General features: G+C 42.4%; 1 protein-coding gene across 1 annotated transcript in view; it reads right to left on the bottom strand.

Moving 5' to 3' along the window:
- Positions 1–9,264: 9,264 nt before the first annotated feature.
- PITPNM2 (phosphatidylinositol transfer protein membrane associated 2) overlaps positions 9,265–18,833 on the bottom strand; it is a 264,382-nt gene continuing 254,813 nt past the window's right edge. The window contains exons 21-25 of the mRNA XM_018556846.1: positions 15,444–15,592; positions 11,575–11,724; positions 11,308–11,491; positions 10,253–10,381; positions 9,265–9,683 (exon numbers count right to left, since the gene is read on the bottom strand). Coding sequence (XP_018412348.1) covers positions 9,345–9,683; positions 10,253–10,381; positions 11,308–11,491; positions 11,575–11,724; positions 15,444–15,592 — 951 coding nt within the window. The 3' untranslated portion in view covers positions 9,265–9,344. The remainder of the gene's footprint in view (positions 9,684–10,252; positions 10,382–11,307; positions 11,492–11,574; positions 11,725–15,443; positions 15,593–18,833) is intronic.

Here is an 18,833-nt window from a genome sequence, read left to right as displayed (position 1 = left end):
AAACATTTTTTTTTTCTTGTGATAAAGTTAATTGGCAGGTTTATGTATTACTTTGTATATAAAAATAGACACGTGGGAAAAAAAATCAGTGGACTGTGTTATTTGATATAGGTATTGAATAATGATAGAAGTATATTCCTAGTTTGTGCTTTTCAGTGTGTTGCATTTTAGAAAGAACCTGTTTGACCTCCATTTTGCCATTCAAAGCACCAATGCACCATGTCGGCGTGAAGGATTCCTAATAGAAGCCCTTCTTTCTCTCCATGCCTACTGACTGCATTGGAAAGGTGTGCACCCAGTGTGAGCGAGCCCTAACACTTGGGAAATCTACAGATAGTTCCCTTAACCACTTCAAGACCAGGTGTTTAGACCCCCTTCCTGACCAGGCCATTTTTCAGTATTCAGCGCTGCGGTACTTTGACTGACGTTTATTCCGTCATGCAACGCTGTACTGAAATGAATTTTATACCATTTTTTGGGGACAGATAGAGCTTTCTTTTGGTGGTATTTAATCACCACTACGGTATGGGAAACGTTGTTTTTGGGTAAATTTTATTTATATGTATTCTAACTGTTTGGGCTTTAAAAATATATTTCTCTTTAAAAAAGAAAAAGAGATTAGTATGTCACATAACGTATTGATTTCGGCATTTATTGTCTTCATGTTACTGTGTTACTGTTGACGATTGTTTCTTAATAAAAGTGTACATGCTGGAAAAGAAAAGCAGTTTTCCCTGTGAAATGCTGCTTCTTGTACGCCTCCCATCCAGTGCTATGTGCTGGCAGAGCTAAGTAACAGCAGTCTTTGCTGGTGCCTATTGCACTGTACAGTCATATGTGCACACCGTACACAGCTTCTGTTACAGTAAAGGCAAGAATATGAAAATGGAGGCTAGAAGCACAATCTTTATGTGACTGCATATCTATTTCTGTGATTTAATCGGAGGATTAGCAAGACAACCAGGCAACTAGCTTTATACGCGGAAGCAATGACAGCCCCCATATTTCTTTCTGTTAAAGACAAAGAGGGGAATGTACCAAAACTGGAGCAGCTGTGCATGACAACCAATCAGCTTCTGTTTTTCTTGTTCAAATCTTAATTGAACAAAGTGAAGAATGATTGGTTGCCATGCACAGCTGCTCCAGATTTTGTCTGCTCCAGGTTTGATAAATTCCCCCCAAATAATTTTGCATAACGATTACTGTGGATGTGGAGCAAAGCCTAACCTCGTTTCTGACAGATGTTAGGGGATCAGTATGCCACGCTGTCTTGGACCTGAAAGTGGTGCTTTGCTGGACTTCCAGGCGCAATGATCAATGTAGCTTAGATGTTACAGAATAAGCCGTGTCTCTTACTGCTCAGCATGCGACTGGGATAGTCAATGGATCTGACTATTAAACGGTTTTCTCTTGGGGATCAAGTTCTTTCACTTACAGAAAATTCTGCATCTTCTAAAAGGAGTAGTATGGAATGTGGGAATTACTTCTACTTTACCTCACAAATTATGAAAACCATCCCAAGAGGATGATGGCAACCTTTACTGAGAGCAACGGTGAGGCTTCCACGGCAGACCTTTATCTGGCTTCCATGCTGCTAAAGGTGCAGCATTACTCTTCCTCATCATTGACCTGCAGTAAGTGTTTGAATCAGAAGTTGTGACTTTACTTGCTATCTGCTTGTTCCAGGTCTGTGATGAAGATGATAATATTGAATTGGTAGACAGCCATGTGGCTGGGGGCCACCAATGGCAGCACGCATACTTTTTTTAGCATGGGTTTCTCTTCATGCCATTTTCTATTGTACAACCTGAGCCATGGTTTGTGCATGCTGCCTATCCCAGTCACATGCCAAGCAGTAAGAGACACGGCTTGAATATTACAATATGAAGTGTTTATTCTGTAACATCTAAGCTACATTTATCATTGCACCTGTAGTTGATTCTGCACACGCACGGATACTATAGTCACTCTCAATCTTTGCTAAAGTGAACAGAAGCCTTGCTTCTAAAACTATAGAGTTGTGTAAGGGAGTCTCGGAGCAGACGCTTTGCACTCATTTCTAGTAATACAATTCCAGTTAGCTGGCACAGAGGCGGGTAGGAAGGGTTTACACATTCGCTATTTCATAGTTACTGAGAGGACGAGCTGAGCGCTTTAAAGTGTTTAGAAAAGGCAGAAGGGTTTTTGTTTTGTCGGCTGGGAACGTTCAGGAGAAGTCGGTATTGAAGCAAGACATGCAGTCACTTGCAGTGACACTGATGTTTGGAGAATGTGTGCTCTGTCATAAACAATCAGCCTCTCACTTCAGTCCGTCGCCTCTCTGCTGTACAAATCTCTAAACTCATGTCTTGGCACGATGTAATGGAGCCTGTCAGCACCTCATTGTGGGGGATGCAGCAGGGGGAGTGCGGTTTGCACACTGGAGAGAAAAAAGCCAGCAAATAAAGATACAAAAACAAATTCCTAAGTTTATTAGAATGGTAATAAAAACAATAAAAGTAAAATTATATGGCTGTATAGGAGGGAGGAACTATGAACCATCTACATCTGCTATAACTATTTATTAAATGGGGGATGGGGGAGGAACAGTATGGATAGAGGCTCCTGAACTGGTATTGATATCACGGTTATAGACTGATGAACACCAATTGGAACTTCAGCTGTAATTTGCTGGGACTACTTCCCCCTTCTTAGATGTTTCAGAGTGATGTCCAGCAGGTTGTACTGGTAAAGTGCGGGACAAAACCTGTTTTGGTCTTCCTGTACATTCTTTTAGGCATGAGCAGGATCCTGAATCTGAGGAAAAGGCTAAATACAAGGCTTCCACTCTTCTCCAAGTTATTAAACCCTGACCCCTTTTATTCCACTCATCAATACTCAGACACTGGCATTTGACAACTGGATTATGAGGGAAGGGCTTAGCTCCAGAAGCAGCAGGGTTTATCTTGTCAAGGCCCGAAAACAACCTACAGTCTTCCCCACTCACAAAGGAAGTGATTTCAAATAACATCTGCACTATGCCAGTAATGAGTAAAAAGCAGAATTGCTGGGCCAGCAGTCAACAAATATGAACTTCCATTTTATTCTAAATTATTTTCAAATGTCAGTTATGTTGGGTATACAATTTAGATTCCAAAATGTCTTCTGTAGTTATGGAAAGAGTGGTGAAGGGTTGGAACCTGTCCTCATTGAGAGGATTTCCCCTACTTTCCTGTCTAAGTGAGGGGGGGAATATCTACCCAACAGGGATGCAAAAGATTCCCCCTCAATCCAAAATTGTTCATTCCCTGTTCCTAAAGCATTTTCAGTGTACAGAACCCCACCATACGGGGAAGCCATGTTTTTGAAAATCATGACTAAATTTGAAAGGTATTTTTGGACACTAACTTACAGGAGGCTGATCAGATGATGTTGCAATTATATAGGAATTTTGTTTAGCAAAAGTGTACTTGGTCCATACACAGGGTTGAGTGAATTGGAGCAAGTCAAGGCTACTTAATCTTCCCAATCTTGGGCGAGGGGAGCAGCTAGCACTTTCCAAGAAGACACCCTCTGTTACTCCCTGTAGTCTCTCAAGGCGTTCAGGCACTACAAAATCAGAAAGATATATAAATGTGAGGAGAGGAAGGGAAAATACAGTGAGGAAAATAATGATTCGATCCCCTGCAGATTTAGTAAGTTTGCCTACTTACAAAGAAATGAAAGGTCTTTAATTTTTATCATAGGTGTATTTTAAATGCTAGAGACAGAATATCAACCAAAAATCCAGAAAAAACACATGATACAAATGTTATAGATAGAGTTGCAGTTCAGTGAGTAAAATAAATATTTGATCCCTTACCAACCAGCAATAACTCTGGTTCCCACAGACTGGCTATGTGGTACACAGATTAGTCCTGTCACTTTAAGAAGGCACTCCTCAAGACAACTTGTTATGTATATAAAAGAAACCTGTCCACAGAATCCTTTCTTCCATTCAAACCTCACCACCATGGGCAAGACTAAAGAGCTGTCAGAGGACGTTAGGGACAAGATTGTAGACCTGCACAAGGCTGGAATGGGCTACAAGACTATCAGCAAGAAGCTTGGTGAGAAGGAAACAACTGTTGGAGCGTTTATTCGCAGATGGAAATAATACAAAATAACAAACAATCGCCCTTGGTCTGGAGCTCCATACAAGATTTCGCCTCATGGGGTAAGGATGATCATGAGAAAAGTGAGGGATCAGCCCAGAACTACAGGGGAGGAGCTTGTGAATGATCTCAAGGCAGTTGGGACCAGTCACCAAACCAATGTTTACACAATTCCCCTGCCATGGATTGAGATCCTGCAGCGCCCGCAAGGTCCCCCTCCTCAAGAAGACATGTACAGGGACGTCTGAACATCTAAATGATTCAGAGGATTGGGAGAAAGTGCTGCGGTCAGATGAGACCAAAATTGAGCTCTTTGGCATTAACTCGCTGTGTTTGGAGGAAGAAAAATGCTGACTATGACCCCAAGAACACCACAGTCAAGCACGGAGGTGGAAACATTATGCTTAGGGGCTGTTTCTCTGCTAAAGGTACAGGCCAACTTTGCCGCATTGAGGGGCCATGTATTGTCGAATGTTGGATGAGAACCTCCTTCCCTCAGCCAGAACACTGAAGATGGGTCATGGATGAGTCTTTCAGCATGACAATGACCCAAAACATACCGCCAAGGCAACACAGCTGGGTCTCAAGAAGCACATTAAGGTCATGGAGTGGCCTAGCCAGTCTCCAGACCTTAATCCGATAGAAAATGTATGGAGGGAGCTGAAACTTCGAGTTGCCAAGCGACAGCCAAGAAACCTTAAGGATTTAGAGAAAATCTGTAAAGAAGAGTGGACCAAAATCCCTCCTGAGATGTGTGCAAACCTGGTAACCAACCTCAAGAAACGTCTTACCTCTGTGCTTGCCAACATGGGTTTGCCCACCAAGTACTAAGTCATGTTTTGCTTGGGGATCAAATACTTATTTTACTCCCTAAACTGCAACTCAATTTATAACATTTGTGTCATGTGTTTTTTCGGGATTTGTGGTTGCTATTCTGTCTCTATCATTTAAAATACACCTATGATAACATGATAGACCTTTCATTTCTTGGTAAGTGGGCAAACTTAAAAAATCTGCAGAGGATCAAATCATTATTTGCCACACAGTATTTTCTTCTCTGCAGGTCATTTGACATGTGTATGCTTCTCATTGTTATTTCAACCAACATGGTCTCCTGAGCAATCCTCTGAACCACTCAAAGTAATATTAACGTCAAACGGAGGAATTTATCAAAACTGGAGCAGACAAAGTCCGGAACAGCTGTGCACGACAGCCAATCAGCTTCTCTTTCATATCTTAACTGAACAAACTGAAGATAGAAGCTGATCGGTTGCCATGCACAGCTGCTCCAGATTTTGTCTGCTCCAGTTTTAATAAATGTTTTTAAGCTATTCCAAATTTCAAGTTTTAGTTTCCTGCAGAATCACCTGATCCCGAGCACTGGTACTGATGTTCTGTTTTAGGGTGGCTCCATTCACTTGCAGGTTCCTATGGAGCCACGCATGTATGTGTCCACAAACACACAGGCATGACAAGGAAAGCCATTCCCCTCCTCCAAGCTGGTAGATGGATGGCTGCTGGAGACTGTGCTGTCCCTTGTGATCTTGTACTGGACAGGAAGTTCAGGGAAGCAGAGTTGATGGAGTTGGAGCTGTTTGGAATAATGACGAGTGTGAGTGCTTGGGCAAAAATGTAAAGAAATACTTCTGGTGGGTTATGTATAGCTGTTTGATCTGGACTCATTATTGAAAAACATTTGACAGTTTATTACTATATAATCCATCTCTTGAGTTGCCAAAGGGTTCCACCAGGACTGGGTGCCGTCCTTCCCTCCAGTGTCAGCCCCGAGAGCATCCTCATGCTTTGCGAGTATGGCTGCTTTACCGACGTCGAAGTAAAGTAATTCGATACAATCCAATAGCCTTCCCAAATCTTTAATCTGTGTAACGTATAATGGGTACTGCACACAAAGCACAGAGGCCTAAAACAACACACTAACACACATACAAGCAAAATAGTATTTGTAGACACACCAAAATAATACAAAAAATGAAAACCAGGGAGCAGCAGGCAGACATTTGGAAGAGTTCAGTCTTGTGCAAGTCTCCATGTCTTCATTTATCATTGTCTCTATAAATAAATTATATACTGTAGAAAGCCGACAGTCAAGATTATACTCCTGGCAGGAATATGAGAAATGTAAGGCTACTGGAGCTTCTAGGAAATGCAGCAAAGGCAAAGTACCTTTCTGTCTGGGCTTGAGAAGAAAGTGCAGGATCCATGGCATGAGGAGACAGGCTGCATTTGTCCCGGTCAGTGCTAGCAACATCTGCACACGCACACATCTACCAGTTACAGGAATGAAATCTGTGTGTTATGGTAAGCTCTGGTTTTCATTTATTGTATTTTACTAACATTGTAAACGTATTTATTTCTTTCTTTTTGGTTACTTGAGACTAAGACGTTGAATCGAAGGATACAACTTCTCAAAGGTGAAATAGACATAGGTGGAGGTTGTTAGGCCTCCAGAAGCAATGGAGACAATAAACAATAGCAGATGCAAACTGGAATTAGGAATAAGTATTATACATACACAGCTATCTCAGAGTTAGCTGGCCCCCAACCCCATTTAGAAGCTGAATTGAACTATTGCTTTTGGAAAATGAACACAAACTAACATGGTTAACACGCTGCGTCTAACAGGTAAAGATGAGCGGAATTTCTTTTTATTAACTCCTTCCTGGTGGAATCTTGGAACAATCCCACAGTTCTGCATAATCTGATATAATTACAGTCATAATGAATTATTCTGCTGTGTTCATTCCACGTGGCAAAGACCCAGATATCCATAGTCAGGGAAGGCAAGATGTTTTCAAAAAGCCTAACAAAGAGCAAAAAAACATGAGGAGATATATAGGATATGATTGTCAAGTCTACATGGAAAGTATAGGGCAATGAGGGTGACTCAAGAATATATTGCACTTATGCAAATTACAATTACATTATAGTTGGTCCTTTAATTTAATTGCTTTGTACATAATGCCTGAAACAGAAAGCTACTTAATTTTTTTTGTGTTTTTTTTTTTTTATAATATTCATTAAAAACCCCCGAGGATCGCCCCCCAACCGAGACATTTTCTACATAAATAAATAACTTTCACTTTTATATAACCACTTTTCTGAACATTTACATTTGTTTGTTATACAGTATCTACACACGATAGCTTATCCCCCGCACATTACAATACATTTACACACATTTCCTCCCTTTGTGCATTTTCTCATTGCTCAGCATTCACTATTTTAAAGGCCATGTCTAATTCCGTTCAGTCTGATGTTCCTCCAAAGTTTCACGCTAGCCCGGTACAGATGAACCTCTCTTTGTTCAGCAGTGCCTGCATTTAGGGTACTCGCTAATCCCTGCTATACTGACCTATTCACACCTCAGGCAGAGAATTGTACAAAACATAACGTGTATATGTGCTTTATATTGTAACTGTCAAATGTCAATCACACATTTTACCATGGACTGGCGAGTTTCACACTTTTGCAGACGTGCAAAAGGTAGAGTCCAAAGGCCAGCCAATTCTTACATTTAATACATAAGCGTAAAGATACTTTGTACAAAGGGGAAAAATACCAAAAATATTTTGGACAATTATCAGTGGGATCAAAGCTATAAGTCTATTACAATGTGCAATGTAATCCGTGTGTGTGTCTAGTATCTGATCATTCAGATATAAGATGCACATGACACAGGCTTTCAGTGAAGAAGGGGGTCTAGCTTATACTGGGTGAGCAGTGCAATTCTGCTGTCACTCAAGCAGGCTTAAAGGTGCAGATCACTCTGTATATAGAGTACAGTTATATGAAACTGGCATTATAACTCATTCCCTGGTGAGCTACGGCAGCAGAAACTTGCTGGGCAGAGTAAACATCAATATAGGAAGAGTACTTATACATATTCTAAATCTAACATATCACAAACGTTCAATAATTTCCTTTCTTTTTTTTTGGCGTTCTGTTCACCTGTATTGGTGACAATCGGGGAGATTTCACAGTGCTAGAGGTAATACAGTATTATACTGATCTGCTAACATTGTGTGCTGTATGTGGTCTCTTTCAAATTAGTAAGTACCAGCCTTAGTGGGAGATGAATACAAATATGCCCAGGCAACTACCCATTCGTCTTTAGGTATTAACATGGCAAATGTAGGAGCTAAGCAAATGAAATCTTTCTGCTTACGCCATGCTATGCCGTTTATTTTTTAGTTGTTTGGCACACCTGCATAAACTTGGTACTGGGGAAAAAACACAGCACAAAAATAGTTCTACCTATCCTCTGGCTTAGCAATAATTAAATTACCATGCACTACGGGACAAGGATATGTAGCTACATGAGATGGTAACAGATCTCCAATCTAAAAATGATCAGTGCAAAGAAAACAATGAGGTCATACAGTTGAGCAACTACACGCAAAAAGCAGCAGACTGGACACGTACAGAATTAGGATTAAGAACTTCAGATACAAAAGGATTTCAGGGTTATGGGTTTCACTTGTCCTCCGATCACCAAAACCCCAGGTAACAGTACCTGTGCAGTGCTTTCATGTCTGTTTCTAAAAGTGTCCTTTACATGGCCAGCTCACAACAACAGCAGTTGAAATGAGCAAGGCAGACTGTCCGGAGTCTTGGAACATTGCATGAAAAACATCTTCTGTCTTTTCCAGAAAGAAATGGGAACATTGTATTGACTTTTGTATTTGTTGTGCCTTAATTTAAAGAACAGAGTGCGGACAAAGGTGTAAATGAAGCTTTTAGTTGACTACAACTGGTTCTGTGGAGTCTGCCTCTTTTTTGTGTGGTGATACTGAATAAATGAGGAGTGGTATGTACAAAGTAGATCCTTCTCCATATTTAATTGGACATGTGCTGTGCATTCTTCTCAGGAACCCCACAGAGATGGCTAAGAAGATAAAGGAGGCACATATATTTACATTGATAAGTCTATGAACCTGCTTAAAAAATAAAAATAAATAAAAATGTTGACTACTTATGAGTTTCATTTGTCCCCTTGTGTGGTTCTGTCACAATGATCTTCTGGGCATTGCTACCCTTTTTAAGGCCTGCAGTTCAACCTTTCTTGTCATCAGCTTTGCTAATGTTGTTATATAGTAGCACCATTTTGTCACCTCTGTCCCTTTTTTTTGCTCCCCTCCCTTTAAAGTGGCAAGAGCCAAGCACAAGAATTAGTTCACGATGCATGGGAGCTCACTTCTGACTTAAAACGCCAGAATCCAGCTTGGTGGGTGGCGCACTCCTCCCCCAGCATCCTGCTGCAATGCTCATACTTCTTTGGCTACGTTCCTTTTCCCGGTCGCGGTCACTCTCTGACTGACTTTGCGTTCGCTCTGGTCTGTGGTTACTGCTAGCTGTGGGCTGTGATGAGATGGTGCGAAGTAAATGATTCCTCTTCCTTAGGAAATCTGACTGACCCGGAAGACAAAAGCTTCCTTTCCGCAATGCTATTCTGTTGGCGTTCTTGGCAGGCCGAGATCGGTGGCTGTATTCCAGTTGTGCGAGGTGAGAAGCATAGCCTTCGGTGATGAACTGTAGGAAGAAAATTTCACAAATTATATGCAGCAATTATATAAACAAATCATAAAGGGAACCATGTCGGTTCCAAACTATGCCCCTGTAGGGTAGTGACGCAAAGACAGTCAGTAATGTGACAAAGTGTGAGAAAAAAGGACTCGGATGCCACCAGTAGGCAATGTGTGTCTCAATTTTTTAATGCAGATTAGAAATAGAGGAAGGAAGCTGGTTACTCCCGACAAAACAGGCAGTTCTTTCATTTTAAAATTTAAGGTCTTCATTCTGGTCTTCCCCAGATCTTGGGTTCTGGTTACCACTGTTAAAGACAGCTACAGGAAGTAATGCAACTTCCTGCAAACAATGACAGAGACATCATCACTGCTTATTCCCAATGATGTCATAAAATGAATGCAAGAAGTGGCCTGTGTGACACATTGCTGTGTTATTGGTAGCATTGACCTTTGGACATGGCAGTCTCTTTCATACTATACATGCTGCAACACTGCATCAGTTGTAAAATATGATCAAGTACTGGGGAATGTGTGAGTAGCTTTAAATATATGGCAGAGACTAATAAGACTTACCTGACACTGGTGTTGCAGCTTCTTGGTTGGTCGACCTACAATAAAGATTTGCATTGGTGACAGACCTATAGCGCTGTACACTGAGATATCCTTTGTGGAGCCATAAGCTGCATGGATTTTCATATGTACCTGCAAAAATTCAACAGCATAGATAAAGATTTTAAAGTGAAGCATGTGTCCCTATTGTACAAATGTCAATAGATATTATTAGGGATGCACCGATACTGAGGGAGCATGGAGACGGCTTCCCTGCCAATCAGGAAGCCGGGCGGCGTGTAATGACTCGCCGCCCGGCTTCCTAAGCTATGATTGATATGATTGGTTGGGAAGCTGGCCAATCAAGCAGCTGGGCGGCGAGTCATTACCCACCCCCGGCCTCCTGGTTGGCCAGAAAGCCGGCTCCATGCTTCCTCGTCACCTGGTGACGAGAGAGCATAGAGTGGGCTCCCCTCTAATCAGGAAGCCGGACAGTGAGTCATTACACGCCGCCTGGCTTCCTTAATTGGACTTCCGGCATCGGGATTCGGCATCGACGAGTACCGAAAAATATACGGGTACTCGAACTCGATACGGAAAAAAACGGTATCGGTGCATCCCTAGATATTATGGTAAATGGTCATATACAGTCATGAGAAAACGAAAGTATGCCATTTTTAATTCCAAAGTTTTAAGTATCAGGATATAATAAAAAATCATCTGGTCCTTAGCAGGTCTTAAAATGAGGTAAATACAATCTACAGAGACACTTGTGTGACAACTGTCAAGAAAGGTATTTTCCCTCACTTTGGAGAGATTTCCTCTCACTTCCTGTTGTGTCTCCAGAAGAGAAAGTGAGGGCACATTTCCCCAATGTGAACGCAGAAAACACATTAAAACCTGGCAGGGGTTTTAGCCCTTTTCTACACTAGAGAATGCAGTACATACACTGTTATTTACTACATTGCAAACACGGGCAATGAGTAAAACAGTAAAGAGGGCAGTAGTGTTGGTTAACAAGACATGCACTGGTCAGTAGCGGATAGCACCTACAATGAATTGTAAAAAACATTTCTTACATCTTGAATCAAGCTTTTCAGAAAGTTTGCTTTGTGCCGCAGGGGATCATGAACCAATCCGTCACAAAATGAGACTATGCCATGTGGAAAGTTGTGCTGTGCAAGCCATGCCACCACTCTTTGTTTCTGCATGTCGGGTCTGCCTGTGACATAGATAATGAGGTAGCCAAGATCCTGCCAGTGCCTAGAAGAAGATAGAGGAGGTGTTACAAGTGCTATGGACAATGCATAACGCTATCAAATACCTACAAAACAGGGTACACTGACCTCACTACATCCACTGCCCCTGCTCTAACTTTCGGGTCACTGCCCATGATGGAAACGCTAGCGGCAAAAGATCCGTCAATGCTGAATACTACAAATTCTGTTGTTTTAGGTAAAACATGGAGGTAGCTGTCAGCAGACGTATGGTCTCCCCTAGAATGAAAACAAAGGACATTGTTACAGATTCATTTGTATACATAGATGTTACTAAAACCCTTTCATCAACAGATTTATTAATAAGAACAATGTACAAAGTAACCACAGCAACCAACGTTTTGTTTTTATTTTTAAACTGATACTACTCCAGTCATATAAAATCTGGTTTCATCTTTGTACATCAATATTTTTTTTTTCCTCTCGATGTCTTATATACATTTACTTTCATTTATAAGCTAAAATGCTAAATAAGTGAAAACACATAGGTGGAAGATACCATGTAGGTAAAGAGGCTCTATCTGTAGTAGTCAATGAATCATTCATTTCATTTCAGCAATATTATGTGGGGTATTTCTGTTTTGCAATCACTGACAATGTTAAGTGAATATTGTTTAGTATGACAGCTGCATCTTTACCGTATTTGCTCTAAGGTTGTTGTATCATGCTTCTTATGTCATCTCATTTCTTCTTTGGTTATACTTTTTGCTCTCTGCATGTCTGATTTGTATTTTGCCACTGTTTATGTCAATTACCCGTGGCGTTACCTACGGCAGTAACTGTATCCTGTATGCACCAGAAGTTACAGGTCCAGGAGTCTTATGAGTTCACTTTGGTTCCATCCTCTAAAAGCTCCTATCATAGTTTCAAACCCTTAGGGCCCATTTCACTTTTGTGCACAGGTTGTAGTTCATATGGTAATGCACACATAGGTTGTGAATTCACACATATGAACTTCTCTGTCATACAGAGAATACACAGCAGTATAAGCAGGAACAAACAAAAACAAAAAAAAGATCTTTCTTTTCTTTCTAATGTGTGTACAGGAACTAGTGGCTGCTTTATAGGTGTTGGGTGGAGCCTACTGAGAGGCGGAGCTTACTAATCTCATAGATTTTGTCTGTCCTCTTCCATTGATGGGCAGATGTGTGAATTTCATGTGAAAGAGTGCAAAAATGGAAGGAATAAAACATTGTAAAGCTGGAAAGTGGCACTTAGCCTGTAATAATAATGAGAAAAGCAATAGTGGCAGGCAGGATGAACTAATGTGACGGTGATTCTGCTGGTTTCAAGTAAAGTGATTAGATATGATTAAGAAAAAACAACAGAGAGCACCAAAAAGGACCATGCAACTGAAAGGTTCATATGCAAGATTGTTATGGGTCGCTGCCCCACTTCAGCCAGGGAGACTGTGGTATCTAGGATAGAACAAAAAACAGGGGGCGCCTACCCTACTGTAGATGGTTTTTTTATTGGTTAAAAGGTAGCAAGAATAAAATGGTACTCACAAAAAAATCACAATGAGCTTTCAGCAAACATGAGATGGCAGACCAGGATGGAATAGATGAGAGCTGCAGAACGTTCTGAGGAAGGGGGCGTGACCCCGGAAACGCGTCAATGCAGGCATTCTGTGCTGGCACACAGGACTGTCTGTGCTGCTCTCATCTATTCCATCCTGGTTTGCCATCTCATGTTTGCTGAAAGCTCATTGTGATCTACTTTTGTGAGTACCATTTCACTCCGGCTACCTTTTAACCAATAAAAAGTAGAGGTGCACCGAAATAAAAATTAAAAAACCAAAACGAAACCGAAATAAAAAAAATTGTCAGACCAAAACCGAAAATGTTTTTATTTTAATTTTTTCAATATTTTATTTTCATGAGGACAGAGTATGATTACTATATCCACAATCATGAATGATCAGGAGTTGATGTAGAGCACTTCCCATTCATTCATAATTGAGGATATAGTAACCATACCATGTCCTGAATTATCTACAAACACTCAGCAATCACTGAGCATTTGCACTCGCTCTCCTCTCTGACACACACCGTCACAGGAGGCTGAGTGAGCCGTGCGAGATGAGAGCCCAGCCTCCTGCGACAGCGCTGTCTCCGCCCCCACGCGGCTCTGCCGCACTGTGATAGGCGGCCGAGCGGTGTGGGAGGAGAGACATCGGCCGCTCACAGCGCTCTCCACCCGCAACGCTCGGCCGGCTGTCACTATCTCTCCTCCGCGATGGGACACAGAGCAGCGCCCAGCAGGGAGGAAAGAAAGCGGGGATACGCCGATGTTTCGGCACAAAAATGGCACTTTTCGGCTTTTAGCCAAAAGTGCCATTTTCGCCCGATATGTTTCAGCGGCCGATATATCGGTGCATCCCTAATAAAAAACCATCTGCACTAGGGTAGGCGCCCCTTGTTTTTTGTTCTTTCCTGATTAGATATGATGTTCGCACATGAAATAGCTGCTGTCACAAGGCACGAGGTAACATGAGGGTTAGTTGGTGTATCTGCACAACTGTGTTGACACATCAGAGGTGCTAGAGGACAGGAAAGGTCTGATGGTAGATGAGACCACAGACAACGAAATAAAACATGTATTCTACATATACCGTACATTATATGAGGTACCCAATGCATAGAATTAAAGGGTGACAAAAGAACAAAAAACATATTATATTACAGCTTACCAATCCATAGAAATTTTGTCTTTTCATGCTAAGTACAATCTCTACAAGTGCAGATCTTGTACACATTGTACTTGATCTGCCAGAAATTGTATGTCCTTGTTACTTCTGTGAATTGAACTGAAATCTCAAACAACCTTATCAGCTTTCCCAGCTCTCTTCCCTACGTAATGGAGATGAGGAGAGGAGGTGGCGTTTGTGGTCCAAATAAGGAGAGCAGCATAGGGTGAAAAAAAAATGCTCCTCTGTAGACACAGTACAGTGAGGGGATGTTGTCACCCTAAAACAGGAAGTGTGTTTCTGGCAGGATCACCAGTGGAAAATAAATACAATCACCACATCTAAGGACTGATATGCGCCAAGATATTATAATTGTGCTTTTGGGTTTATATACACCGAATAAAGCTGAATAATTCAACAATTCTGTGAAGAGTATGGGAATGATAAGACATAAAGCATCCTACCATCTGTTAGCTCTATAGACAATGATTGCTCTCTAGAGTGCACTGTTCCACTGAAGTGTTTTGACATTTCATTTTACACACTGCTTTTAAAACAAATAGTATGAAGTCTTATTAATAATAAATCATTTTCTAGTTATTTATTATTTTGAAAACAAGTCTTCCTGGTAATATTACAAGGTCTAATGTTGTAGGATAGCGTTGGGCTGCTTTGAGTTCAGATTAACTCAAATAAGAAATAAAGTGTGTTTTTCTTGCTGCTGTTTAGTTTGAAGTCGAGGTAAAGATTTGTGGCTGCATAGTTACTGACACGTGACGCATGGGTCATGTACTCAAAAATGCCATTTAGTGACAATGCGTTTCCTCTGTACAGTAGATTTATAGACCATGCAATTACATTTTTGGGGTATCACCTAGGGATGCACCGCTGCCGATACTGAGTATTTTGGTGAGTACTCGTCCAAATGCTCCGATACTTACCCCGATACCGGAACTTCCAGGCAGAGGGAGATTTGCAGTGCAGGCAGTGCTGCAAGGGAACATGGAGCTGGCTTCCCTAGCCAATCAGCATCGAGCCGGCTTCCTGGGCAATCAAGAAGCCGGGCGGCAGGTAATGACACGCCGCATGGTTTACTGACTGTCCGGGAAGCCGGCTCCATGCTAGCAGAAGTATTAGTATCGGTACATTTCAGCCAGTACCGAAAGATAAATATTGATAAAAGCGGTATTGGTGCATCCCTGGTATCTATCTAGAAGATAAAATAAAGGTTAAACACATGACACAATACCTGACGACCATTTTTAATGGATATACACCGACACCAAGTCTCCTATGTTCAGGGATGACATATGAAATTCTGCCACTGCTGTTGGTATTTTCGGTATCAAAGTAAACCCATTCTCCAGATGGAGGCTGCGTCATTATATGAATATCCACCTGTAGGAAGACAACAGAGTGAGTACAACATGATGCATTGAATTCTATCTGTCATAACTGGCATTATTACTGTCAATGCAGACTGCAATGCACTCAAATAGTGGTCTTGTCACACTCCTTATATGAACAGAAAGTGTTGCAACATGATTGTTGCAAGATAAGTGAAGTTAAATGAAACCTGTCAAAAGAAAAATATGGGGGATGACACTCACTTTCTTAATCCTCTATACTGAGTGCTCTTGTTCATTTATAACTTGTGGAGATAGTATGTTTACTATATCCACAATTATGAATGATCAGGAGGTGATGTAGATTACTTCCCATTCATTCATAATTGAGGATATAGTAAACATACTCTGTCCTCAATTCTTTACAAACACTCAGCAATCACGATTGCTGAGTGTTTGTACCTGCTCTCCTTCCTGACACTCTGTCACAGGAGGCTAGCCGGCGGTGCGGGGAAGGAGTCAGCTGTCAGATCGAGCTCTCCTCGCTGCACCACCGCTCAGCCTCCTGTGACAGCACTGGCTGTCTCCGCCCACACAGCCGCTCTCCTAATCGGTGACAGGAGGCTGAGCGGTGCAGGGAGGAGAGACAACGGCTGCTCACAGCGCTCTCCTCCCGCAGCGCTCGGCCACCAGTGAAAGTTTCCTCCTTGCTGGGACACAGAGCAGCGCCCAGCGGGGAGGAGAGAAAGTAGGGATGCGCCGCTATTTCGGCAGAAAAATGACACTTTCAGCATTTTGCCAAAAGTGCCATTTTCGGCCGATATGTTTCGGCGGCCGATATATCGGTGCATCCCTACTTTCAAGTTCACTACAACCTTTCTCAGGAAAAAACAGGAAAGTTTACAGCAACACAATTTTGGAGAGTATCAGACAGGTTTTGTTCTAGAAACAAACAATAAGTTATACAAACTGCTGCAAAGAAGGATGGAGGTGTTACCCAGAGAACAATTTCCAGCTTTGAATACAAAGTAGTAATAGTCAGTTTGTATTTTGCTTCAGTACTTATCAGACTCTAGCTTTATAGTAGATTATTGCCAACCCACCACCTTGTCAGCTGACTCGGTCCTTGCTATGTGAGGTCCTTCAGCAAGTTGTTTTTCAGCTTCTGAAATGAATGTTTTACTGCCATAATAGTGCATTTTATAGTGCATAGTGCATAATAGTGCAGCATCCTTTGTCAGGATTTTATAGCTGTCTGTGTCTTCCTTTCCAAAAGACCCTGCTAACCCCAGTTCCCCTGTCCTGTTCTTCCAGAGATAAGAAGGGAGGAACAGTTCCCCCGTCCTGTTCTTCCAGAGATAAGAAGGGAGGAACAGTTCCCCCGTCCTGTTCTTCCAGGGATAAGAAGGGATGAACAGTTCCCCTGTCCCGTTCTTCCAGAGATAAGAAGGGAGGAACAGTTCCCCTGTCCTGTTCTTCCAGGGATAAGAAGGGATGAACAGTTCCCCTGTCCCGTTCTTCCAGGGATAAGAAGGGAGGAACAGTTCCCCCGTCCTGTTCTTCCAGAGATAAGAAGGGAGGAACAGTTCCCCCGTCCTGTTCTTCCAGAGATAAGAAGGGAGGAACAGTTCCCCCGTCCTGTTCTTCCAGAGATAAGAAGGGAGGAACAGTTCCCCCGTCCTGTTCTTCCAGAGATAAGAAGGGAGGAACAGTTCCCCCGTCCTGTTCTTCCAGAGATAAGAAGGGAGGAACAGTTCCCCCGTCCTGTTCTTCCAGAGATAAGAAGGGAGGAACAGTTCCCCCGTCCTGTTCTTCCAGAGATAAGAAGGGAGGAACAGTTCCCCCGTCCTGTTCTTCCAGAGATAAGAAGGGAGGAACAGTTCCCCCGTCCTGTTCTTCCAGAGATAAGAAGGGAGGAACAGTTCCCCCGTCCTGTTCTTCCAGAGATAAGAAGGGAGGAACAGTTCCCCCGTCCTGTTCTTCCAGAGATAAGAAGGGAGGAACAGTTCCCCCGTCCTGTTCTTCCAGAGATAAGAAGGGAGGAACAGTTCCCCCGTCCTGTTCTTCCAGAGATAAGAAGGGAGGAACAGTTCCCCCGTCCTGTTCTTCCAGAGATAAGAAGGGAGGAACAGTTCCCCCGTCCTGTTCTTCCAGAGATAAGAAGGGAGGAACAGTTCCCCCGTCCTGTTCTTCCAGAGATAAGAAGGGAGGAACAGTTCCCCCGTCCTGTTCTTCCAGAGATAAGAAGGGAGGAACAGTTCCCCCGTCCTGTTCTTCCAGAGATAAGAAGGGAGGAACAGTTCCCCCGTCCTGTTCTTCCAGAGATAAGAAGGGAGGAACAGTTCCCCCGTCCTGTTCTTCCAGAGATAAGAAGGGAGGAACAGTTCCCCCGTCCTGTTCTTCCAGAGATAAGAAGGGAGGAACAGTTCCCCCGTCCTGTTCTTCCAGAGATAAGAAGGGAGGAACAGTTCCCCCGTCCTGTTCTTCCAGAGATAAGAAGGGAGGAACAGTTCCCCCGTCCTGTTCTTCCAGAGATAAGAAGGGAGGAACAGTTCCCCCGTCCTGTTCTTCCAGAGATAAGAAGGGAGGAACAGTTCCCCCGTCCTGTTCTTCCAGAGATAAGAAGGGAGGAACAGTTCCCCCGTCCTGTTCTTCCAGAGATAAGAAGGGAGGAACAGTTCCCCCGTCCTGTTCTTCCAGAGATAAGAAGGGAGGAACAGTTCCCCCGTCCTGTTCTTCCAGAGATAAGAAGGGAGGAACAGTTCCCCCGTCCTGTTCTTCCAGAGATAAGAAGGGAGGAACAGTTCCCCTGTCCTGTTCTACCAGAGATAAGAAAGAAGTGACTGGAGTCAGACAGCAACACCCCCAGTCTATGCTAAACAAAAAATTGAAGTTTTGTCTGGAGTTCAGCTTTAAGCCAACAACAATCATAATATTAGCACCTCATTTCATTACCAAACTGTGATGCACAAACAGAAACAAATGTATGTCATAACAGATAACCAAAATCCTGGCACCCAAATGCTACATGCAAAGTAATCAGCCCCAAAACCCTGAGACACAATTTATGTTTTTACATGGAAAGCCAGAATCAGTTTGTTTTGCAATATTCCAATATATGATATATTGATAATTGGATTGTTTTGTATACGGCAAGATTTGGACCTAACCTTTGGCAACATATGCTACTGTACACTCTTCTGAACCATGCAGAAGACAAACATTAAGTTGTTAAAAAATGAATCCAAAGTAGATGTGGTTATCATGCAATATGGTTTTCCATCCAACCAGCT

This window comes from Nanorana parkeri, unplaced genomic scaffold, assembly GCF_000935625.1.
Source record: "Nanorana parkeri isolate BGI_ZX_2015 unplaced genomic scaffold, ASM93562v1 scaffold13, whole genome shotgun sequence".
Classification (NCBI taxonomy): Eukaryota; Metazoa; Chordata; class Amphibia; order Anura; family Dicroglossidae; genus Nanorana; species Nanorana parkeri.
The sequence above is the reverse complement of the archived record's forward strand: the minus strand, read 5'-3'. Positions and strand labels throughout refer to the sequence as shown.